This window comes from Fundulus heteroclitus, chromosome 21, assembly GCF_011125445.2.
Source record: "Fundulus heteroclitus isolate FHET01 chromosome 21, MU-UCD_Fhet_4.1, whole genome shotgun sequence".
In the NCBI taxonomy this organism is placed as follows: domain Eukaryota; kingdom Metazoa; phylum Chordata; class Actinopteri; order Cyprinodontiformes; family Fundulidae; genus Fundulus; species Fundulus heteroclitus.
Genome location: NC_046381.1, coordinates 6496181 through 6521778, shown reverse-complemented (window position 1 = coordinate 6521778; position 25598 = coordinate 6496181). Strand labels below are relative to the sequence as shown.

Sequence of the window (25598 nt, the reverse complement as noted above, 5' to 3'; positions counted from 1 at the left end):
CGTTTCCCTTGATTCGGGCTCCAGCTCACCACCTCATCACCCATTGCTTTCTTCTAGTCACCTGAATTCCCTCCTCCATCTCCATCATTGCTTTTTCTCTACAGTCCCAGACTGCTGTTCCCTCAGACAGTCTACCAGTCACTCAGAGTGTTTAGGCAGTGGTCAGCAAGCTTCTTTAAAGCTATTTATTTTGGTTCACTCTTCACCACTGTGTGATTCAGGTGATTGTCCTCTAAATTGTTGTCATGGTTGTTTGTTCCGTGTGTCTTTCTGTTGTCCTCCACAAATGAGGACACTTAATGTCCTCAGTCCTCTTCAGGTGAGTCCATGGACTATTCTGACAGAATTTGTTCTGTATTCTGGGTCAGCTGTTCCAAAACTTTGTTATTCATTTCATGAAGTCCTCCTCCTCTTGTTTTGGGTGTATGCTTGCACTCAGTGATGCAGAAAAATAGAACCTCTCTTCAACTATAGCTTTCCAGCAGACACCTGCATAGTTTATATCAAAACTAACTGCAAATTGGAATGGATTGTAATGCTTACACCTTGACAAAATCCACAGTCCTATATGAAAAATGTGACACCACAGTATGATACTGCCACTACCATATTTCACTGTGGGTCATTGTTTCTCAAGGGTTAGGGTGTTTATTATGATTCTCAGTGTTTATATATGTATACAAGATTATTTTCTAGCTAGGGTCTATATAACCAATACACATTTTCCACAAGGCATTTTATGTGTTTATATTTGAATGAAATTTGATTAAGTGCATACAGCTGAACATACATGACAAAGCAACTATGTGTAGGTGTAACGACCTACAGATGAAAAAGGAAACAAAAGAAAATAAATAAGCACATCACATCATTTTTATACAAGTAATTAGTCACATTTACAGACCTGATATCGGCACCGCCAGTCAATAAAGGCAAAGGTGGCCTATTAGGAGTCCTGCTGTGCCTTTGAATCAATTTAAACTGAGTAAGACATTCCAAAAATGAATGCCAGTTATGGCAAAATGTTTCAGCACAGCCCAAGGTACCATACAGGGATCCTCTCCTAATGGAGTACCTCAGTAAGTTCAGTTGTCACATTTCACACAAGGCTTTGGGCGATATAGCCATGACTGGATGTTTTCTTTGGAAGAAAATGCATTGTGTCTGCCAGCAATACCGTGTTACTCCAGACACATGGCGAATACATGAGATTGGTCTCACATGTTGTGAACTTTTATTTATTAGATCAATGTCCAATGATCAAGTAAAACCTGACTGTAATAATATGCAATGACATCACCATGTGGCTATTTTGTGGATCATTTGATATGTTTTACCCTTCTTCCACTTTAAAAGCTATGGACTAATTTTTATAGAGCTGAATGAATAAGATTTTTAGATCTCAGTATTCCTCTCTTGTTTTGCTTGTGGCTGGCTTTACCCTGCTGAGGGACTGGAGATAGAAATTAGCTCTGGCTACAATCTCACATATTTCCAGTGTGCTCATTAATATGCATTGTCCATTTTACAAGTAAAACAATGCAAATGCAGAACACAAGCAAAACCTGCCAGAATCTTCAGAAACTCATGATTGAGGTAAAGGAGTGTGATAGAGACAAAACATGTTTTTTAAAGACAAAAGATAAGTTGCAAACGTTTCCTAAATGAGGAGATCATCCATGAATCACAGAAAGAGAAGATTGGTCATGGGGTGGGCAGGAGAAGCAGGAAACAAGAAGCCAGATGAAGTGGAATAAACCAGCAATGCATAAAAAAACCAGGGAGTTTAAATACAGATGGAGGTGTGGAGAAAAGTCCGGAAGAAAGGAGACGAGGAACAGCTGGGAACAATGAAGACGAACTGAGGAGCAGAGAGCAATGAACAAAAGGGAAACAGGACATACAACAAAGTATACATAGAATTAAATAAGAACAAGTATAACACCAAAGGAAAAAACAAACAAGAACAATTAAACCACAATCTTGACTAAACTAACAGAACCAGTGAGAATCGCAGAAGAAGATCAAAACACAAACCCCTGGGGTCTCATTTATAAAACATTGAGTGAGAATTATATTAAAAGGGTACGTACAGCCAAAAATAATAATAATAAATTGGATTTTAAAAAAACCATGTGCACACACACCAGCGCATCATTTTCCTTTATAGATCACAGCCGTACTTGAATGTATACCTGGTTCTGCCTCAGGCTGTTCCCTCTACACGCCTAGATTCAACCATAAATGGTCAACACAAAGCACCTCATAAATGTTAATGTGAATTTAAGATTTGGTCAGCCGTTTTTTTTGTTGTTGTTGTTGTTGTTGTTTTTTTAATCATGGTGAAATGGCATCCGGGAAAAAAGCTTTGGAAAAATTTCAGAGAGAGGTCTTTATTAAATTTGTAAATCGGAGGTAAAAGCCCACATTAAAAGAACTCATTGAACAATAAACCTGATTGCCGTTTTAGATGTCGGATAACGGCTGTACTCTGTGCTGAAATTCCTCTGAGGCTATGTGTCTGGATCAACATTCAGAGGAGGGAGGGAGACCACGGAGGAATGAGAGGTTTCCCCCTCGATGATTAGCACTGCGGTTTTGAATGCTCATGATAAAGTCGATCTGTGATTAAAGTGATATGGAGTGAAGTTGAACGTCTGAGAGGAATCATCATGCAGTTTGGCTGCAACTCACTACTCTGCAATCTGCGTCGCCAATTTCCCATGTCTCCAAAATGAGCGTAGTGAAACAACACAGTTTCTCATCAAGTTTTACTTTTATAGATTCCAACTTTTGTGTAGAAAGTGACGTACGCACGTTTCAGGCACTATTTTGAGCGCACACAAGCTTTATCAATGAGGCCCCTGGAGACTGTGAAAAAAGATGTTTTAACATAATGAAGTGAATACCTACAGTATGCAAACAGGTTACGGTACTTAACAGAGTTGTTTGTTTTCAGGATTTGTCCAGGATTTGAGTTACATTAAAGGTGGAAACAGTCTTCTATAACATCACAAAGACTTGGTCTACATGTTTTGAGATCCACTGTAACAGACTGGGACATTAAGGTCATCAAACATGCACATTTGTCCTTAAATTCCTTTGGCAGGACTGCATCCCAGCATAGAAGACCATTCATTTTGCTCTCAAACACTGCTTTAACTCTTACCTTGAGGCTTGTTAAACTTTAATCTGCAGTGAATGTGTGTAACCCACCCATGGTCTTTTAACAGCAATGATATTTATGGAATTTTTTAAAAAAAAGTACTTTTTGACTCCTTTGCTAAAACTTATCTCTACCTGCTCTTCTTATAAACAGAATCATGAGAATTTACCCACAGTCAGCGGTGCATCCATCTATCCCTTTGTTTCTCACAACTGATAGTGTAGACAGAGTTAATATTAACAACCTTTGACCACTGGCAATGTGCCTCTGATTGTTCTCCAGAGTGATGTGACAGTTTTTTTTTTTTCTTTTTAGTTCTCACTCTGCAGAACTAAAGCCATTCGTCCTGAAAAGCCTTGATTGGTGAGTGGAGCTTTTTGAAATGGGGTTTAAAACAAATGTGGCCATAGCTGCCGGTTTCCTTTTAGCAGCTATTGTAATTGTGGTTCCGCTGGCAGCTCTTCTTTCTCCTCGCACCGCTCAGTTCAGGGCAACATTCAGGCAGAAATGTGAATCTTTCCCAGAGACGAGCGAAAGGTAAAACTCTCTTTAAGTTTTTTCTTCTTAAGTACATGCAAAACCAAGTTGTGTTGAGGTTAAGTGTGCTCCCATTTAAGCCATTGTTAATTTTTTTGGTTCCGTTTTTAGATGCGAACATGTATTAAGTACTTTTGAGAAAGCCTATGTGGGGAAGGACTCGTGTAACTTTCCAGGGGAAGCCTATCATCAGCTCTTAACGGAGAACCCCTTCACACATCCATGTGGCAAAGTAAACAGCACTGGTTATAAAACTGTGCCCATAATGTCCGGGCTTGACCTAAGCCTATTAAAGTTTTTCATGTCGTTCCGGGTTCAGACGATGTTCTGGAGCGGCACAAAAGGTCTAGTGCATGACTTCACTAAGAGGAAGGATCATTTCGTCACCCTGGAGGACACCCTGTTAGGGCACATAATGAATGACCTGACGTGGTGTGGGAAGAAGGGCAGCAATGGCAAGAACGAGTACTGTCATCCACATTAAACTGGAACCACGGCACTAGAGCTCGCGTGTGACACTGTGTTCTGGTTTTATCCCAGACACCTTCATCTACATGTGTGAAGAGTGCAGAATCAACACTGTGTCTTCATTCTGGGCCATAGCCTCTGAAGAGGTGAGTGTCTCCAATTAACTATCTACACCCGTTTATCATTGCAAGGCCGAGGGGGGTCTGGTTCCTTTCTCCTTGGTCTTTAGGCGAGAGGAAGGGTGTAGCCTGGAGAGGTTGCCAGTCCATCACAGGGTAACCCAGAGACAGACAGGACAAGCAAGCATGCATGCACTCACCATAGGACAATTTGGAGAGACCAATTGTCCTCCGTCATGTTTCTGAACTGTGGGAGAAAGCTGGAAAACCCGGAGAGAACCCATGCAGGCACAGGGAGAACATGAAAACTCCATGCAGAAAGGTCCCATGTCAGGATTTGAGCCCAGGACCTTCTTGCTGCAAGACGTCAATGCTGTAAATAACTACAGACCAGAAAATGTAGAAATACTCAACTGTCACAAAGAAAGAACTTTGACTTGTCTGATTTGTCAATTGAGCTTGAAGCCTTTTCTCCCGAAGAATATAGATCCAGACTTGGTTAAATGTTCTAAAACCGTGTGGAGGATTGTGTTTAAGCCGATTAAACCAATATCCACTTTTAATTTCACAATTCCTGATATAAAACCAACAATGAGCATCAAGAAAAAAAACACCATAAACACAGAGGAAAAGTGCGCTGGCAGCATCGTGATTTAGGGTTACTTCTCTTCACGAGAAATAATGAGCTGTTACAAATACCAGGCAGAACCCTTAACAAGGAGTCTGCTACAGCTGATGGAAAGAAATTTGTCAGCATCACTATCAACAAAAAAAATCTTTCAGGAGACGATAATTAAAGTTTAAGGCTTTAGAAATAAATGAGAAAGAAAATCTCTGGGCTCACCTGAAGAAGGGATGCAGGATTCTGACACACTCCATTGATTCAGGTTCAGCATCAGCTGAATCAAATTTATCAGTTTAAGTCTTTGTAGTTTAGTTTTTTTGGTTTAAGCTATGTGTAACCTAGGTATTTCCATCTTTTTTTCTAACAGATTTATTTGTCTTCCAGTTATGTTGCAAACGATATAGAAATTGTTCATAATGTTTTTTTGTCATGTCACTATGTGCCAGCATATTACCAGGGTATGTTGAGGTTTAAGATTAACTATAATGTAAACAACTGCTGTTTTGACTGTTGGATGCTCAGGGTACTGCCTGGAGCATGAATATGCCACCACCAATGTGCTCTGGTGCCCCTGCAAGGCTTAAACCGCCTTCCAACTCAAAACCTCTGGTCTGCCTGATCACATGATACTCCCAAATCGGATTATTCCTTCTGGGTTCTCATCTGTTTTTGTTTGAGCCCCTTGAAGCTTCATAGAAAGCTTAAGGATGGAAAAAATGCAACTGTACACAATTAGGGAATAAATATTTGAAAATTGGTATCTTAATGCTATGTTTCCGACTAAGCCAACTATAATTATATAGTTTATATAAATGGGACCAGACAGCAGTGGGAAGAGCAGCTTTTTTCTGCCAAAGGGACTCTACAATACTGTTTATATATATATATATATATATATATATATATATATATATATATATATATATATATATATATATATATATATATATATATATATATATATATATATAGTCTTCACCTTTCACTCTGTGTATGCAGTTTGCAAATTATACCTGTGGCCCTGCCAGTGTTATGCTGAATGGAGAGAGAAGCAAACCATTTGATCCCACCAGGTAGGTACAGTTTGCAGTGACACAAGGCGTCTTTACTGTAATGATTAGAGGAAAAGGACCCAGAATTCAGCCAGACCAGCAGAGGTTTCTTAAAAAAAGCTCTTTAATTAGCAACTCAAAAAACGGGGAAAAATCCAAACAGATTGTAGAACAAAAAGATGACACAAAAAATAAACTAACGAGCAGGGCAGACAAGGCAGGAACAGACCGGACAGACTGGCTCAGGTTTCTGGAGGAAAAGGGGTCAAAAAATCCAATACGCAAACTAACATACAGAATTGCAGGAGACTCACCCATACTCAACAGGACAACCTGGCACTGATGTCTGGTCTCAGCAGTTTATATAGAGGTGGAATCAGGTGAAACCGGTGAGAGGTGATTGCAGCAGGGGTGGAGTTAGGCAGGTGTGCAGAGTAAGTAATTAGACCAGACATCAGTGCTGAGGCTCAAAACAAGAACAGATAAAAAAAACCAAACCAAAACTAAGAAACTTCTGAAGACATAACAGAATAAACTATAACAGTAAACACTAATCTAAACAAGAAATCAGACAAGACAGAACTCAAAACAGCCAGATAATAAAAGACAGGAGAGAGAAGGAAAAACTAAAACTAACATAAACCATAACAGAACTCAGAATATTACATTTACATAATTTACAAATGCATATATTTAAATTAATCCATTGACTTCTGTACTTACCTATTTATCTGAACAATTAATTTATTCAGAATAAAGCAGCTGAGAAGACATACACCTTTTCAGAGGACATGTTTTACATTAATTCCATATTGTTTATTTATTTTTTTCTACTAGTTACTTCGGAGCCATTGAAGTTAGGAGGCTTATGTATCCCATAGTGCAGAGCCTGACTGTTATTCTTGTTACCAAGAACAATAAGTAAGGATTCTCCTATACCTAATTGTTTTACATACTTGGTCTGTGTCTTTACCCTATACTTTGTACTTGCTAATTTGACTCGTGGTTTGTATGTGCTAATTATATGCCTCCATGTAAAATTTACTTTTGTATTTTGTTTCCATAAACTGACCCAAATAAACAAACCCAAAATTATCACTTGGATAATACAAAATTGCTCTGAGCCTCTTCAAAAACAAATTATTTTATGTGTAGTTTAACTATTGTAGGGTTACAGGTTTGCTCCGATTATTTACATACTTGATGTAGCTTTTTTATTTGTCCTAACTTTGTTTTTCTTGTGTTCAGAGTAGATTGTAGCCATGAGTCTCTGCAGGTGTTACGAAACGTTCTGGATCCGAAAGTTACTTTGTCCTGCCGTTCTGTTACTGAGTAAGCAAGACTTAAAAACATAGTAAAGTAATTGTTTTTTATGATATTATACTGATTTAAACAAACAAATGCTTTCAAAGACTATTCTAATTTCCGTGTATTTTGTCCTCTACCACAGATCCAGGATACGGAAATGCATAGAAATGGGAACAACCACTGAAGCCTGTTGGAGTTAAAACACATATACTCTGTGAAAATAAAATGTCAATTTTAGTTTCATTTATTTGCTAACAAAAGGCTTTACATCATAACAACATGTAATACTGTATGTAGACCAGAGCAGCAAAAACACACTAAAGGCCTAACATGAAAATTAAGTATTTCAAATGTTTTGCAAAAGTTGCAATAGAGCACCCATGAAATTTTGAAAACACCCTCATCATTTACCTTCTTTTATTGTACGGGTATAGCATTTGGTACACTTGTAGAACTTCCCAAGACCTACCAAAAGCAAAAACATCCATGCTCTACAACAAACAGGAAGTCAGCCATCTTGGCCTGATTTCTTCCTGTTTTCACTCAGTTTTGGCCATTTGTAGCCTCTGTATTTAATCAAATTCCTCCAAGAGATTTGGATCAATTAGTTTGAAATTTGGCAAGTTCGCTCAGGAAGTCATGAGGGAGTTCATGGAAGAGTAGTAAGATGGTTGAATTGTTGAAAGAAAACCATAAGAAGTCCCTTGAGCAGTTTGCCACAACCCATGTAGGTCTGAGGCTAAGCCATGGGAAAAGACCAGGACTGAACAACAAATAGAGTCAAAAAGAGACTGGTAAAACTTGAATCCCAGAATGCACAGCATTGACCATTTTCATGACAACTATCAGGAAGGAGGTGTTATATAGTCAAAATCCCTTTGACTACATTGAGCTACAATACTCTGGCACGCAGTGGTGTTTTTTCTCCTTTGCCTGCAGCTCTACAGGTTGCATAAAAAAATAATGTCACCAACATAGTTTTTCTTCCACTAACCTGAGAGAAGGTATTACAAACGGCAGCTCCACATGCCTCCATGGGTGCCATTTGTAAAGTTACATAGTGAAAAGTCTTTTTTCTAAGTCACATTTTCACCATGTCATTACTACATTCATAAATGCCAGTTCCAAACTGAATATTTAATTAGCAAGTTTAATATTTAGCTCTGAACTAAATATTTAGCTTGCTAACTAAATTTTTAGCAAATATGCAAATTCACTTGCCAATCAGCCATACGTTGATAGTAAAACAAGTTACATGAGGGACAAGAGAAGCAATTCAGTCTCGCCAGCAGCAGGGATTTATTTAGAGATTTGTAAGATCCAGCTTTTGTTTTGGTAGTCCATTTCCACTTATTGGCAAGTGAATTTGCATATTAGCTAAACAGTTAGGCCTGATCTAAATTTTTAGCGTGTTAACTAAACTAACTATATTTAGTTAGCACACTAAATATTTAGTTGGGAGCTAAATATTTATCTGACAAATTAAATATTTCAATTAAAGTCAATATCACTGAATTTTTTAATGGAATTAAAATAAATTAAATGTTTGGTTTGGAAAACAAATATTTAGTTTGTAAATTAAATATTCAGTTTGAAATCTAAACATTTAGCTTGCTGACTAAATATTTTATTTAGTTTACTATATATTTAGCGGGGTGAATATGTGACTGGAAAATAAAGCTTTTTTCTATTAAAACCCAAAATATTGCTGTTCATTTTGACTGCGCAATTCACAAATGACATCCCTACATGCCTGCTGCCTGTGCCAATCTGAAGAGACATTTGGCCTTGCCTTGATTCCAAGGATGGACACTATCAGATGTCCACCTGTTCATCCCGTTCATGTCAGAGGTTGTGTCTGCGTAGTAAAAATGTATTTAGCGTAAAACAACTTATAGTTTTTTTTATTGTTTTTTGCTTTGTTTTGATACTCAAATTGTGTCGGACCAGAACAGCGAGTGGTTTGAGCATTCATTATCTGGCAACGTCAGCTTGTTTTATCTGTGTTTTCTCTATTGCTAAACTGTATAAAATGTATCCACATAGTATTTGCAAAGGTCCTAAATAGCTTCTCCATTACCCCAGCTACTAATGCTAATGCTAAAACTAAAGTTCTGGTAATGCTAAGATGATAGCCACCATTAGTTCTGCTGTGTTTATAATTAAATTCAATTCAATTCAATTTTATTTATATAGCGCCAAATCATGAAACATGTCATCTCAAGGCACTTTACAAAGTCAAGTTCAATCATATTATACAGATTGGGTCAGATTATACAGATTGGTCAAAAATGTCCTATATAAGGAAACCAGTTGATTGCATCAAAGTCCCGACAAGCAGCATTCACTCCTGGGGAACCGTAGAGCCACAGGAAGAGTCATCTGCATTGTACATGGCTTTGCTGCAATCCCTCATACTGAGCAAGCATGAAGCGACAGTGGGAAGAAAAACCACCCATTAACGGGAAGGAAAAACCTCCGGCAGAACCGGGCTCAGTATGAACGGTCATCTGCCTCGACCGAGGCAGATGACGAATGGTTTATAAGATAAACCATTCGTCCCTATCGTCCTCACAGATTGTGAGTCTTTATCCGATTTAAGCCGCCATCTTGATAGTGCAATCACGTCACTGGGATTCCTAGTTAACAACATTAACACAACTAAGAATAAATTGTCCGAAATGTTGTTTAATTTCTTTAAAATATAATTTTGTTGAAATTGTTTTATTTTCCCTTCTGCTTTGCATTTTGAGCTGATTGTTTGAATACATACAACAGGTAATTTGACCTCATTCCTCGAAACAAAACATTGTTCGTTCTTAAACATTAATAATCACCTTGAACTGTGATATCCCTGCGTCGATTCATTGTTCTTTTTATTCTTTTGTTTTTTTCCTGTAGTTTATCAGTTTTCCTTATTCTGTACAGTTTTTACTTTTTACTTTAGCTGATTGCTACAAACCCAGTTGAAGAATTTGTTGATTTAAATATTTTAAGTGGGAGTTAAAGTATTTTGGTAATAAATTCCTGTATATTCGGAGAGAAGTTGTTTGTGTTTATTCTGTATATGCGTGCAGGGCTCGCTATCTGGGATCAACAGTGTACAAATTCACCCTTTTATCTGCTGTTCTAAAAGACCACTCCTCAGCAGGCAAGTACTTGGTAATTTTCTATCAAAACTACTAACCTTGTTAATAATTGACCTTGGCACTTATAATCATTCACAGTCAAACAAAACCTATTGCTGCTCAACATAAGGGACGCTTAAACTTGTCCATGTGAAACCCTGTGTGACAGAAAACTATCTTGAAGATACAAATCCCACAATGTCTTCAGCAGGGACAGGGAAGGTTGTCAGTGTTGATAGGAAGATGGATGGAGCTAAATACGGGACGATCCTGGCAGAAAACCTGTTATGGATGATTAGGGACCTGTTAGGACCGCAAAATACTCGAGACTGGGGGTTGAGGTTCAACTTCCAGCACAACAGCCATGACTATACTTTCTGAACTACAGTGGGATGGTTAAATCAAATATGATTTTTTTTAATGATTTTATTATGTATTTTCTGTTGTAGTTACCCAATGAAAGTGAAGACCAAACTCTAACCCGATCTCGATCTTGAGAAGAATAATGCTGCAATTAAACCTGCTGGACTTGCAGGTTTAATTGCAGCAAAAAGGAGGTTCTCCCAAACTCAGAGGGACTGAATAAAAATCCAAAAGTATCTTTGCATTTTGCTATTTTTTTTTATACATATTAAAACTATGCTTTATTTTCCTTAAAGATTGTACTACGTTTGCGGTAGTAACATGAAAAAAATGTAAAACCAATAAATAAATAGTTTTCTTCATAGCTTTTTCAAGACACCGTATAAAATGTCTAACATAACATATCTATATGAAAACATGTAATTGAGAGAAAGAAAAGTAAATCCTTAAATATAACAAACAGAAATGTAATCATAGTTTCTTGCCGCCAGTAGTAGCTTCTCCAAGTTACACAGCTGTAAATAGTTAAGCCAGCCCTGATAAGTTATCCCTTGTAACAATAAAGGTAGCCTATTGATTATTTATAAGCACTCTGACATCCAGACTGTGTTTGCTTCCTTTTCAGGTTCTTGTGAAACTGCAACGTGACACCAAAAGCTTACAGACTTAGCGTACGAAGATGTGTGAACCTGCTAAACCACCGGAGAGGATAGAAAGTCTTCTAACAAAATCTCTGCTCCCACTTACGGGCTTATAACTCTGTAGGCGTTGTCCACAAAAGGTCTCAAATCTGTTTCATGAGTAAACAAAAGGGAGCACCTGTTGTGCAGCAGACGGGATTATAACCAGCGTGTAGAGAAACGTGTATGAGTCCCTGAGAGTGGGAGTGCTGCGGCAGGAAGCAGGAGGCTGAACGACATGGGTTGAACCTCCTCTTTCCTTTCTGGTGACTTGCTGTTGTGTCACACGTACCGTAACAGGGGCCCCGAGTCGGTGCTGGGAACAAACGTTCGGGGTTGTCGCTGCACATGGCGCCGCGCCGAGAAGGCCCCTTTCGTCAAAAAACCACGGTATGGGGCCCCAGTGACGAGTACAAGGGATGTCGGTAAAGACGGTGGCAGTTTGAGTCACAGCCGCTGCCACTCATACAGCGACGTTCCCGTTCTATACATTTTTATGTTCTGCTTTTGAGACAATTGCAGAGAGTGCTGATGTGGCCTTACTGTAACGTATGAGGTATGAGGTCACTTTTTGGACATTTATGAATATGGGTTCTCGTTGACTTGTCACTGGACTTTTTAAAAAAATGATTACGCCACTCCTCACTGCCATCACTCATCTTCCTTCCTGCTTATGCTTTGTCTACAGGCCAAACAGAAATAAATATTTAGCTGGGAATCTAGTCATCTGGTGCCTCTTTGTGTCTGGCATGATTTAGTAAACTTTTATGGCCACTGTTAGGCACAGGAACGCTGACAACAATGGAAAATTGACATCTGGGCAAGCCAGATCGGAACGAGCGTGAGAGCTTCTCGTAGTTAAATCAAACCCAATCCTGAACAAAGCCACTTCCAGTGATTGTTTTTTTTTTTATTATTATTATTACTGCACTCCACATGTTGACTCAACCTGAGAACCGGGATGAGGCATTTCACCTGTTACTCATGAGCTGAGATTTCTTACTGAATGTTGCGGATTTTCCAAAATGATCACCGATCTGGGCGGTTTGTAGCTTTCTTGGGAAGGGAGGGGAATGAAAATAATAATGGCTGAGGGAGGCGGTTAAACGTAGTGTAAGAATATACTCTGCTTCATGTAGGAAGTCGCTCACAGAAACCCGTGTAGAACGTCAAAATGAAAGAGAAACCCATAGCAGATGGGACGAGTTTACCCTGCAGACATGAGGTTCACCTTTAGTCTTTTAATTCAAATTCTTGACACATTTTTAAGCTGAATGTTTTTAAAAGGATAGGAGAGATGATAAAATTATAACTGTCACACACAAAACAATTTTGCATGCCGCAGATCCCTTTTTTTTGTTTTTGTTAGGGAAACAGGATAATTAATGCACACAAGGCTACAATCACATTACACCTCTTTTCTGTGATATTGGTACAATGACCCTCCGCCTTAACTTTGACTTTTATCTTAGGCAAGGCAAGGCAAATTTATTTATATAGCACAATTCAGTACAAAGACAATGCAAAGTGCTTTACATGATTAAAATATAGCAAAATAAAACAGAATAAAAGCAAGTAGGAATAAAATGTAGATAGAAAAAAGAACAAAAAAGTGGTGATTCAGTTAACTAGAACAGTTGAAGGCAATCCTAAACAAGTGTGTTTTTAATCTTGATTTAAAGGTTAGGTAAAAAAAAAAACACTGTGATATCATGGTATTTATGATCAGTTTTAAACAAAAACATAGCTTTATCTACAGGTAAACCTCTCGTTATTCATACACCCTACAGATTTATGTTTCTTCTGACTGGAACCAGTGTTAACTTTTTTTAAATAGTTTACAGTTTTTAATAGTTTAGTTTTACAGGGAGTAAAAGATTAGGGTGCTGGCAAAAAGGCCTCCCAATCTCCAACACTTTAAACTCATCCCATTTTGTAAATAACTTAAAATATCTGTGGAAATATGCAAAAAGTAAGTTAATTATCACAACAATGTAATAATCAATGTTTTTCCATTGATTATTCAGAAGCGTAGTAACGCTTTTCATCGTGTCATTTTTTAATAGAGTGTAATTAAATAAGATTCTTTTGATTTTCAAAATTCATACACATTTTACATTATTTAATATCTGTTGAGAGATGCACGTCTCATTCCCATCAGAAGTAAACGTGTTTGGGTGAATAAAAATAATTTGACATCAGTGATATGACTAATTTTAGGTTTGAGGTGTAATTCAAGCAGAAAAGCAATTTTTTTCTCCCATGCTGCTAAAAATATTTTAACACATTGATGGTATTTAAAAAGGTTCCACCTTATTAAAGCCACAAAGAACATAAAGTCCAGACTCCCGGACGGATATTTTGAAACTTGAATCATGACTTAACTACTGATCGCAAACTTGGTCAACCGCTTTTGCCAGCTAGTTTTGGGGAAATTTCTAGAATGTAATTTCCAAAAAAAACCTATAAATGTAATTTTTAGAGTTGTTGGAAGTACACCAGTAACCGGTAGCGTTTGCTTATGCAAGTATGTTTTATTTTTAAATGAGGATGTGTCGTCACATTTGTGTGTCAGTATGAACGATCTTAGGACACAGAGGAAGATTTTGTGGCGCAACCAGAACTTTTTAATGTTTCCTGCTAGATCTCTGTGAATGAATCCGTGGGAATATCAGCCGATAAGAGCTTGTGGAGAATCAGCAATGCCTCGCGGTTTCAAGCTTAGAAGGGAAACTGCATGTGAGGAGTCAAAAGGGCATGCATTACGCTTACGCAACACAGTAGGACACATGTTCACCGCTATAACGATAGTTATCTGTACTAGTAGTAGTTCTACTGTAGTAGTAGAAGTTGTACTATTGACGTTTCAGTCTATAGTTGAAACCAGATGCCTATATATATTATGGAAACACAGAGAACCATTTTATTCACTGCCTGACTCCAAATCAAACTAAACACTTCCTGTTTTAGGCCACCCAGGATGATGATGATAGTTATTTCTATGTTCCAAAAGCTATCATGGTCTGTCTGCTACGCCTCGCTGCGATTAACTCGTGGTACACACCAGCACCGTTAGTAGAAGTCCAGTCTGATTACCATGTCTAGACTTTGTTCATGTTTCCTGGATTTCTATCAGGCTCCTGAATTCTGGACCTCAACCTGGATTTATCATCACGACCTACGAGCCTCGCCCCTGGTTTTTGTCTTCCTATCTCTGTTCTTCTCTGTGTGACCCCCGCCTGTCCTCTGGACTCTGATCAAGTCTCAGCCGTCCTGCCTGACCACTCTGCAGTGAACCCGTCTTCAGCCTTTATGGCGCAGGAGGTGGAGTGCACCCTGGTCCGCTCTCCTGTCCATCACAGGGCGAACAACCATGCACTCATACATCGGGGCAAACTGAGGAGACTAACTAACCTGACGGACATGGTTTTGGACCGTGGGAGAAAGCCAGGGAAGATTTCAGATCCATCCATTTTCTAACCCGCTTAATCCCTCATGGGGTTGCTGGTGCCTATCTCCAGTGATAACTGAGCGAGAGGCAGGGTACACTCTGAACAGGTTGCAAATCTGTCGCAGAGACAAACAGGACAAACAACCATTCACGCACACACTCACACCTAAGGACAATTTAGAGAGGCCAATTAACCTAACAGTCTGCGAGAGGAAGCCGGAGTGCCCAGAGAGAACCCACGCATGCACAGGGAGAACAGGCAAACTCCATGCAGAAAGACCCAGGGTTGGATTTGAACCCAGAACCTTCTTGCTGAAAGGCACCAGCGCTACCCACTGCGCCACTGTTGTGCGCCACAGCCCACATTTCAGATCATCAAACTGTTTTTTTTTATTATTATTATTATTAGTCAAAGACGAGTTGACTGAACACTAAAAAAAATGCAGTTTTCAAGTTGTTATTTTATCTATTAGGGGACAACACTATTCAAACAAACCTGTCCCTGTTGCAGAAAGTGAGCCCATAAACCTGATAACTCCCACCTTTAGCAGCAAACATTTCCTCTGATTATCGCAATTAATAGAAGCCAGTCTTCTACATCACTGTGGATCAAGTTTGGGCCATTCGTCTTTGAATTAACCACATTGGAGAGGGTTTATTTTAGCATGGACATCTTATTTAAGGATACCCCACTGCATCTCAATCCCCGACATTCCTTTTGTTTGTCTTGACCAATCAAAAGGTGGTCTCCATGATCTGCTTTGGATCATTGTCCAGACCATTAGCACTATTAATACCTTTCTAGGCTAGCTTGGCTGTCAGAAAGGCACTATTTATTTGATTTCCTCATTCTGCTGATATGACAGTACAGGTACATCTGGTACAAAAAAAAAGTTCAATATTTTAATCTCTCCTTTAAGAAAGAGAAACTAATTCATTATAAAAGTTAATTAAACACAAATTTAAAGGGTTCAAGCCTTTATTTCTTGTCGTTTTGATAGTTATGGCTTACAGATAATGAAAACTAAAGAGACAGTGTCCTAGAAAATCAACATACTGTGAAAAAGTTGAACACTGGAAACTAATGGTGTCACACTCTCTGATCGGCTAATTAACTCAAAACACCTACAAAGCTTTCCTGAGCCTTTGAATTGTCTCCCTGTCTGGGCCAGTAGGCGACACAATCACGGGGAAAACTGCTGACTAGACAGATGTCCAGAAGAAAAGTCATTGCTAAAGCAAGCAAGAAGGTCATTCAGAGAGCTGAATCCAAGCATATTCATAGAAAGTTGAGTGGAAGGAAAAAGTATGGTAGAAAACGTTGCACCAGCAACACGGATAACCGCAGTTCTGAAAGATTGTCAAGCATAATCCATTCTTAAGGAGTGGACTGAGGTCGGAGTCAGGTCACCAAAAGCAGCTACGCACAGAGGAGCCAAACACATGGTCTACAAGCGTCTTAGCTGGGCTAAGGAGAAAAATAACTGGTGTTGCTACTTTGTCCAAAGTCCATTTTTCTGATAACAGCAAAGTTTGCATTTCATCAAAATCAAGTTCCCAGAGACTGGACAAAGAGTGAGGAGGCACAGAGTCCAGTATGAGGTTTCATTCTTTGTCGGGACAGTTGGGAAAATGAACCGTTCTATTTTTGTTTTCAGGAGTTTTTGATCTGACAGACGTTTACTGTACATGAAAACTTTTTTCCAAAATGCCTCGCATCCAGCTAACCCGAGACTTTGGAAGGTCTCCAAGTTCAGCGGGATATCCAGCAACATCAGCCTTTCTAATGTCTACCTAAAAATTCTAACAAGAAATGAAAGTTCCCACTTCACACCCCCCCCCCCCCAACGCGGTATTAAACGCATTCCTGTGTCAATCTCGACGCGGCGTCCTGCGGCGGGAAATAAAAGCTTGTCTGAGCTTGTTTCGGTGAGAAAAACAAAAACAAAAACAGAAAACTCTGATCTTTTACCCCCCTACAAAAGATGAAAGGGGTTGCCTTTCTGTACCCGGGGCCACGAAAAGGCCCCGGATCCCCCGGTTCAACGTGTTTGTATAAGAAACGGTAAAGAGCACCTATGGGTCCAGTCCCCAGCTGCCGAGCTTACTGGAGGAGGAGCGGCAGCGTATTTTCCCCTCTTCTCCTTCCCTGAAACAAGGCGGCTCTGACTCAGCAACTTTAAGAACAGGCTATGAGTTAAGATTATGTAATGAGATAAGCCCGAGCGACGTGTGACTTTCCCATAACTAGCCGATGGGCTGCTTTACGTTTTGTTTGAGCGGTTTCATTTCAGTATTAGTGGCTCCGAAACGCTTTGTGGCGGCTGAGCAGCTGCAGTCAAACCGCCCAGGAAGTCAGAAAGACGCGGCGCTGACTCCAGTTGATACACAAGCTGTGACTACAGGAAGCCGGGCCGGCTGCAAAAAATGTCCACGCTTTCGTGCTATAGACGCGACGTGCAGAAAGAACAAAAACAAACAACAATTCTCTTGCACTCGCCTTTTTTGGGCTTTGTCGTGGTTGTTTTGAATATTAGCTTCACTATTTTCAAGTAACAAATCAACCCCTCCACAGCTTCTAAGCATTTAACACGTACAGTACAATCCAAAACACTGGACATGGCTGCTTGCTGCTGTTATAGATGACACTTTGAACAATAGGTCCGGCTCAGCCAGGTGCTCAAATGGATTTAGGCCTAGACTTTGACTAGGCCGTCCTAACACATGGACATGCCTTTATCTAAAGCATCCCGTTGTGGCTCTGGCTGTATGTTCAGGGTTATGCACAAAGGTAAACCTCAGTTTCAAGTCTTCTGCGGCGCGTCAGAGGTTCGCTTACAAGAGCGTTCTGCTTTTAGCTGCTTCCCGTCAACCACGATCAGCCTCCCTGTCACTTCTTCAGAAAAGCGTTCTGACGGCATGATGCTGCCACCACCGTGTTCCACTGTGGGGAATGTGTAGTCACACTTGTTTGCGTATTGGCCACGAGAGCGTTTTTGTTTCACCTTTGCTGTGTTTCCAGAATCAGACAACTAAATATAAGACTTTTGTAGGCTTTTGTTATTATTTATTTTATTTATTTATTTCATTTTATTTTTTATTGATTTTTTTTTGCTTTTGAGTTGTGACTTTATCTATTGAATAAAAACAAAAATGGATTGCGGAAAGAAAGCTGCCGTAGCGTAGCTTTTACGCTAAGAGCTTATGTAAGCTCGTAACGTGACATATCAAAGGACAACAACAAAAAAAAACGCCTTCTGAACAGCTGCCTCTGCATTAACATAAACGCCTCTCAGATTTAAGATATTTCTTGCAGTGTGATTGCAGGTTTTTTTTTTTTTTTTTTTTTTTTTTTTTTTTGTCTTAGTCATCGATTCATACTGTAAACAGTTGGCAAATTACCGCACGCGCAGCTTGTACTTTCCTTTCCTTCTCAAACTCCGCCACCGACGCCCGTGAGGGAACCCCGGCTGCTGATTGGACGGCGCCGGTTTTAATACGTCACAGGGCTGCAAGGTTAAATTTAAACAGCAGAGGCGACTCGCAGTCGAGCAGGCGCTAAAACAGACACCTGCGCGGATTGAAGACACTTTAGGATTACAGCATGGTGAGTTTAATGGTCTTTACTTTTGATATTTTTGGGATCAGATTTAGATTATTATATGTGTGTGGGTGTGTATGTAAAATGTAAAACAATAATTTTTCTTATTTGTGTTCATTTTAGGACTTTTTTAATATTAGCCTAAATATAATAAAAAAATAATGTAAATAGTATTTATATTTATGATAGTTGCGTTTATTTAATTTTTTTATTAAATTTTATCATGTCCAGCTGTTATTTCAAAAGTACATCAACAGTATATAGTCAATTTTAAATACCGGAATGATAAAAAAAACAGTAAATTAAATACAATTTTTCAACATAGCCTTTGAAAGCCTGTTGATTGACACCCTTTTACTTTTAAAAAAAGACTGAATTCTTAAACATAAGGACTCAAACTAATGTCGAAATGGAAATAGCTAAACCGCCGTGACGAAGTAAGCGTGTGAAGGTGAGATAATTGTCTGTGGGTTTAAACCAGGTCTTACTCTGAATCATGTTCACGCAACCTTTTCTTTTTGCATCAGCAGCAACCCCTGCATGCATGCTTCAGTCTTACAGCAGATTATCTCCTGTAATACTGATGTGTAATTCACTGGATGTTGCTAAAACCAAACACAGACGTACATCTCTTGCATTATCGGCACATTTTCTTCATCTACACTACCAGTCAAAAGTTTGGACTTGCCTTTGTGATTCCATGGCTTTTCTTTATTGTATGGCTTTCTACATTGCCGATATATAGTGAAGACATTAAAATAATGACTCAGAAGTATATAGAAATATGTATCAAACACAAATTTGTGAAATAACTTCAAACATTTTTCATAATTAGCTTTTTCCATTTGTTTTGATTACCGCTTTCGTCATTTTTTGGCCTCTTGCGATGCGCTTCATGAGGTCAGTCACCTGAAATGGTTTTCCAGCTGTGTTAAAGAAATTCCCAGAGGTAGTATTAAAAATAAAGACAAACCATTGAATGAGAGGGTGAGTCCAAACATTTGACTGGTAGTGCAAGTCAGGGGGGGAAATTAAGACACTGGTAGGGACAACAGGATAATAACTAAGGCAGAGTAAGGCACATTTATTTGTATAGCACATTTCATTAGAAAGACAATGCAAAGTGCTTTACATGATTAAAATATAGGAAAACAAAACTGAATAAAAGCAAGTTGGAATAAATGTAGAAACAAAATAAAATATGGGAAAATAGAAACTAAAAGCAAACATTAGGGTGCTATGACTCTTGCTCACTATTTCTGTATGTGGTATTTCATCGGTCTGGTTTGCCTTGTTGTGTATTCTTACAGTCTGCGCACCAATATACAAGAGACAGTCTCACTGTGAAAACGTTGCAGGCCGCAGAACACAAACAAAGCCACAGACTGTATCCAACGTTGCCAAATATAAACAGGTGAGACCCTTTACATCCCACTCTGCTGCTGTTTGGTGAATATGACAATAGGTATAATTTTATTTAAAAAAAAAATCCTGCTTGATTTTAGGTATGATGTCTGTTTGCCTCTCGGCTCTACGGGGGAGAAGCTTTGGACGGCGGCTGAGGGCCACGGTATGCGGAAAGACACACAGGTTGGCAAAAGTTTTTGAGTCTCATGATGCTCCCTTTTTACATTTACTGCAACAGTACAGCAAAACTTTCAAAACTGCGTAAAAGGAAGTCAGCGGTGCTGCGGTTTATATTGCAATAATGCCTGTGGAGCCACTCTTGGATGCTGCATATTAATGCTTCCTCATTTTCTCCAATCCGTGCCATTCAGTCAGAAGAGCCAGTCAGCGGTTATGACGCAATGAAGGAACACATTCTCATCTTGGAACAGCAGAATAAAGAGGTTTGCACATTTCAGAACGGAGACTGATCGACTCCTGCATGACGTTTCTGTGCTTACGGTGTTTTCTTCTTCTTTTGTTTTTACTCAGCTTCTTGCTATTAATAATAAGTGGGCAAAAGAGTACAGAACAATGGTGCAGTATTACAAGAAGAAGGTAAGAACGTTTTTTCTCATAGAGAGACTACAAAATGTTTACACCCCTTGAATAATTTCAGGTTCTGTCATATCACAATCACAAGCTTAATTTGGTGCATAGCCACGTTGACTTTTTTTTTTTTTATATACGTCAGTAGCTCACTCTGGTTGCATACAAAGTTTTTATGAAAAATGATCACACCCTGCTGGCGTATTAGTTTTTAATTTGGTGTTTTATGCTTTGGTTTTGCTCAATTTGTTAGCATATAAAGCCTTTCATGTTTATTCACGATTTCAACGGAAGTACGTTCTGCGCATGCACTGCAGGGTTAAAACGAGGAAGCGGCTAACGGCTATTAGCATCTCCATGCAAAACAATGCAGAATGGTTCAAGATCTAGAGGAAAAAACGCAAAATATATATATATATATTCCAAGAGGGAAAAGACTTGTGTTCACTGAAGCGGACGCTAAATCTGCTGAGGCTTGGATGTGACCGCAGAGTTGACTGACGTTAGTCAATGTTCTGATATGAGGCTCTTAAAGTTGCTGTTAGATCGTTTTATTTAATTAATATGGTTGGTCTTCGATCATGCCAAGCTGTCGCTTTATTGTGAAGCATTTGATAGCGTCAGGCTCTGTCCGGCATTATTTAGTTTTGATTTGTTAATTAAGCATTATGCTAGTTCTGCAATACTGTCGCTAGATGGCGCCACATTTGTTTATATCTGCTAATCGCTCCCAGCGCTGGGGATATGTTTATCAACAAAAAGGACCATCAAAACATTGATAGGATGGAGGCTTGGTGTATATAACCGTATCTTATTATGATCAATGGGTTATCTTATTATGATCAATGGGTTTTTGGTCTTTTTTAAGCATATAATGTGGCTATATAGCTTTCTATATATTTTATAGGAAATTGTGCGGTTTTCAACAAGATTTTCACATGAAAACCTGACTGGTGTGGTTTGTAGCGGCATCTATCGCTGCAGTCGCTGCAGGTTTGTCGGTACCACCATTTTAGGTCTAGAGACTGAACTTTTTCCCTCATTCTTCTTGGCAGAATAGCTGAAACTCAATTGGGTTGAACAGAGAGAGATCTAGACCATCAGTTCTCAAATCTGACTAGAGGTTTTGATCTGGACTTTGGTGTAGACTTTGCCTTGACCATGAATAGGCTTTGATCTAATCCATTCAGCTGTGTATCTAGCTATATGTTTACGGTTGTTGTGCTCGAAACTCTGGCTAGTTTCCCTTTCCATGATGGTGAATTACCACAGCTTGATAGCGCCACTGCCATGTCTCACTTTGTGATTGGTGTGTTGAGTGCAATGATAGTTTTGTGCCACGAGGGCCAAATTTTGTGCAAATGGGACTTTTCATCGCTTTCTTTGACCTCCATAAAGAATTGATCTGTACATGACAGATAGTTGTCCTGTTGGCCGATTAGCCCAGATGAGATATCTGCAGCTCCTCCAGAGTTACCACTAGCCTCTTGGCTACTTTTTGAATTTAACCTCTCCACACCCTTCTCTCTCTCCCGAATGCAATCGCTCACCCCACCTTTCAGAATTTTATTGATAAAAAACAAACAATGTTGAAAACTGCGTTTAATTTTCCTTCAGCTTCCCAAATACTTTGTGCTTCTGCTATAAAATAACTATCATGGCAATGTGTGGGTGTAACTTGACAAAACTTGAGGTTCAAGGGGTTGAAACACTTTTCACATTTTTTTTATATATATATAATTCCTTTCAGGTGATTTCAGCTTTATGTTCTTTTCTTAATGCACAGGTCCAGTTTTTGAAAATATTAAGGCAAGATGGTCTCTCTGAAGAGGAGAGAAGCGATGAAGAAGAGAGGCCTGTCACAGTTTGTAAAACGGAAAAGGTCCATGAAGACACCCAGGTAAGTGCACCAGACCAGCTTTCACCATTTCTGTTTTAATGTTGCGTTTCTGAGCTCTCTCAATGTTGTCATCCAGCCTGAAAAAGACACAGTTAGAACCAAGTTACGAACGGCAGAGGAGGAAACCGAAGAGCTGCGAGCCCAGAACCGCTCTCTGACCCGGAAGTGGCAGCATCAGCAGGAGGAGATCACGCGGCTCAACAAGGTTAGATTTCCACTTTCTACACACACACATCGCTTCAGCGCCGTGGCACGTCTCCATGGTTGTAACATCAGCTTCGATGTGTTTCCATCAGGCCTTAGAGGAGACTCTTCAGACACAGCCTCTGGAGACGAGCAGCGAAACACTACAAGACATCTGGAAACATCAGGTGAGCTTTGCTCAAATAAATTAATATTGTCTATTTGTCTTGTCCAACACGGCAATGTGGGAGTCATACAATTGAAATCATGTTGGTTTTAGTTCTCAGCCGTGCCGTGTTGATGCAGACTGCATGCATTGTGGCCGGGTTGTGTATTTTAGGGTGTGAGGGCAGTTTCTTCTTTCAAAAGAAGGAGGAAATAGCCAGAATGGACATTTAAGACGTTAAATATTGATACAATCTATTAATACCTGCGATGTGTGGAGGTGAGAGAAAGTTAGAGAACAGTTATAAATCCATTGATACATATTATTTTTATGGAGATCTGTTAAAAGGCTGTTTTTGTATTCAAGGCACACTTCGAGGTACATTTTATTTAGAAATAACTGCACCAAAAATAAACGTGAATCGGAATCATCAAGTTCAAAAAAAATAAATAAATAAAAGCAAGTTGCAAAAAAAAAATCCACTGCTTGTTCTATTTTTGTTTCAAACAGGCATTTAAGGAGTTAAAGATTTAGAAAATGCGTGAATATTAATGGTGGAGACTGAAGTTAAGAATAGTATTTATTAAAAGAAACGGGGGGGGGGGGGTGACTGGATGCTATTGGACTTCTTGACAGTAATAAGCTGTTATAGAAGGCTGTGGCCCTGGGCATATAAGAGAAACTGGATCCAGTGCTAAACCCTTGTCAATCCTTGCTTAGGCTCAGGTCTTTGACTTTCCGTTGCCAAAGCACCAACTATGGCTCTAAAAAAAAAAAAAATCTTTCTGGGCACCAACTTTATGTTTTATAGACACGAACAACATGGCAGAAAATGTGACGAACGTTTAAAAAACTCTTAAGATGGTTTTGCTGTGATGACCGTTTCAATCTGTCTCAGAAGCTGTTAATTTCTGGATGCAGAAATTATCCCCAAAGATGAATACGTCACACCTAGAAGGACTCGCATGCATGGCAGCCATATTGGATATTGACTGGTAGCGCTTAGCTATCCACTCATGGGGGAAAAGAGCCGGCTTGTGTCCAATTCCGGTCACCTGATGATCTCCTGAGGAATCTCTAACAAACACGACTATAATTAGCGCTGGGATATATGACTCTGTATTCTCTCACTATCTCCCTCGTTATTTAAACATTGCCAGTCATGTGGTGAATATAGGTCAGTGTAAAGCACTTAACTTAAGACACAACCGCTGTTCACTGCAGGATTTATGAACACTGCTTACATCTTCATTTATAACCACTGCCCACTCTTAAGGGTCACCAGATGGTGTTTGGGAAATCTGTGTAAAACAGTTTAGATTATGTACAATGTTGCTTCTAAAATCTAATTAAAACATCCATAAACACTGACAGTTATTCATGAACAGTGTTTATAAATTAAGACGACCATATTATGCAGTCTGTTGGCAGGGACAGAGAGTCAAAAGAAACTACAATTTCTTAAAAGAAACTCAGAATAGAACAGGTTAAACTGTTTATTAGAAGGAATGTTTTATAGTGAAATAATGATGAGTTAGCTGCATGTCTGTAAAAAAAAAAAACCAAAGTGGTTGTTTGCTGCTTTTCTGTGAAACCAGTCGTTACCCTCCTGATTCTGCACCATGAGCTAAACTGACTAAACTCTATTGGTGTGAGCGGTCCAGTCTGAATAATGTCCACCCAGTGCCGTCTGATTGTCTCACATGTTTTGCCTTCGTCGTCCATTTCCAGGCTGAAGTCTACAAGGAGGACTTTCTGAAAGAGCGAAAGGACAGGGAGAAGCTGAAAGCCAGAAATCTGGAACTGGAGAAGCGGTATAAAAAGGTGCACGATGAGTTGCGCGCCTTTAGATCTCAGGTACTTTAAACGATTCCTCACCGCCTGCGATTTTCCAAGTTCAGCCCAGCGGATGCTAAAGTGACGCGTCCGCTCTTCCAGGTGACGTTGGCACAGCCGGTGCACTGCTGTTCCTGCACGAGTCGAGGCAAACGCCCGGACCCGGAGCAGCAGCCCAACCAGCAACAGAGACGCTACACTTTCAGCAGCAAAGACTGAAACTTTTTGAGTTTGCATCTGGAGAAGGCCATCCTGACAGAGTGGCCTTCAGAAAGACAATCTGCAGCCGCTGCAACTCGCTGAAGACATAATTTATTGCACTGTCAAAAACACTATGACCGAGGCAGACTTCAAGCACATATTTTAGATCATATTTTGGTTAACATGTCTGCAAAAAGGAAAAATGAGACATGACCATAATGGTCTGCTTTAATAAATAGTAAGTAGTAAGGGAGAGAATCTCAAGCTATGCTGGAACTACAACTTGTAACATCTGACGTTTCTATACACTATTCATGTTTAATCACTTTCATTTTGCATATGAAAGATGTAAAAAGACAAAAAAAAAGCATGATGGTACACATTGTATTTCATACAGTATATTTATTTATTTAGGTTTGATGGATTAAACGGCACATGCATTTCTATAGTTGTTTATTTATGATGAAAATAAAAACCTTTTCCTTTACGTGTTGACTGTTGATGTCATCTGAGAAAAATTCCCCAGGCGAATCACGAGGAGCAGAATCTTGTCAGAAATGCAATGTTCCTACCTTTTAGTTTAAGTTAATATAACATTTAGTGTGCGCATGCAACAAAAACACTCCTTTGGTAATAATTATCACCATTTTTAACTCTCACTTGCAATTCTTTTTTTCTCTTTTCTTGAATCAGATTTCGTAAAAACACGCAAAGCAAAATAAATGTCACACTGTTCAATACCAACAAGCAGCACCTTGAAAACACAATTTCCACCACAACCAAAAACTAAGGACGCACGATACATCGGCATTAACATCG

General features: G+C 39.2%; 2 protein-coding genes across 3 annotated transcripts; both read left to right on the top strand.

The window, feature by feature from the left end:
- The first annotated feature begins 2964 nt into the window (after positions 1-2964).
- Positions 2965-8634, top strand: LOC105918993 (ADP-ribosyl cyclase/cyclic ADP-ribose hydrolase 1). 2 transcript variants are annotated; one of them, XM_036125459.1, is made up of 8 exons: positions 2965-3703; positions 3815-3935; positions 4023-4158; positions 4244-4317; positions 5915-5988; positions 6805-6888; positions 7216-7299; positions 7418-8634. In XM_036125459.1, the coding sequence occupies exons 1-8, from the start codon at positions 3549-3551 to the stop codon at positions 7473-7475; spliced, it is 786 nt and encodes a 261-aa protein (XP_035981352.1). In that variant the 5' UTR covers positions 2965-3548; the 3' UTR covers positions 7476-8634. The 2 variants fall into 2 exon arrangements, with proteins under 2 accessions (XP_035981352.1, XP_035981351.1); XM_036125458.1 differs by having other exon boundaries at positions 3815-4158.
- Positions 8635-18247: 9613 nt separating this feature from the next.
- LOC105919000 (TNFAIP3-interacting protein 3) lies at positions 18248-25266 on the top strand. The gene is made up of 10 exons (XM_012854208.3): positions 18248-18504; positions 19809-19912; positions 20004-20088; positions 20277-20348; positions 20437-20502; positions 22280-22393; positions 22470-22598; positions 22690-22764; positions 24474-24599; positions 24681-25266. Exons 1-10 carry the CDS (start codon positions 18502-18504, stop codon positions 24795-24797), a joined length of 891 nt encoding a protein of 296 aa, XP_012709662.2. The 5' UTR covers positions 18248-18501; the 3' UTR covers positions 24798-25266.
- Positions 25267-25598: the final 332 nt, after the last annotated feature.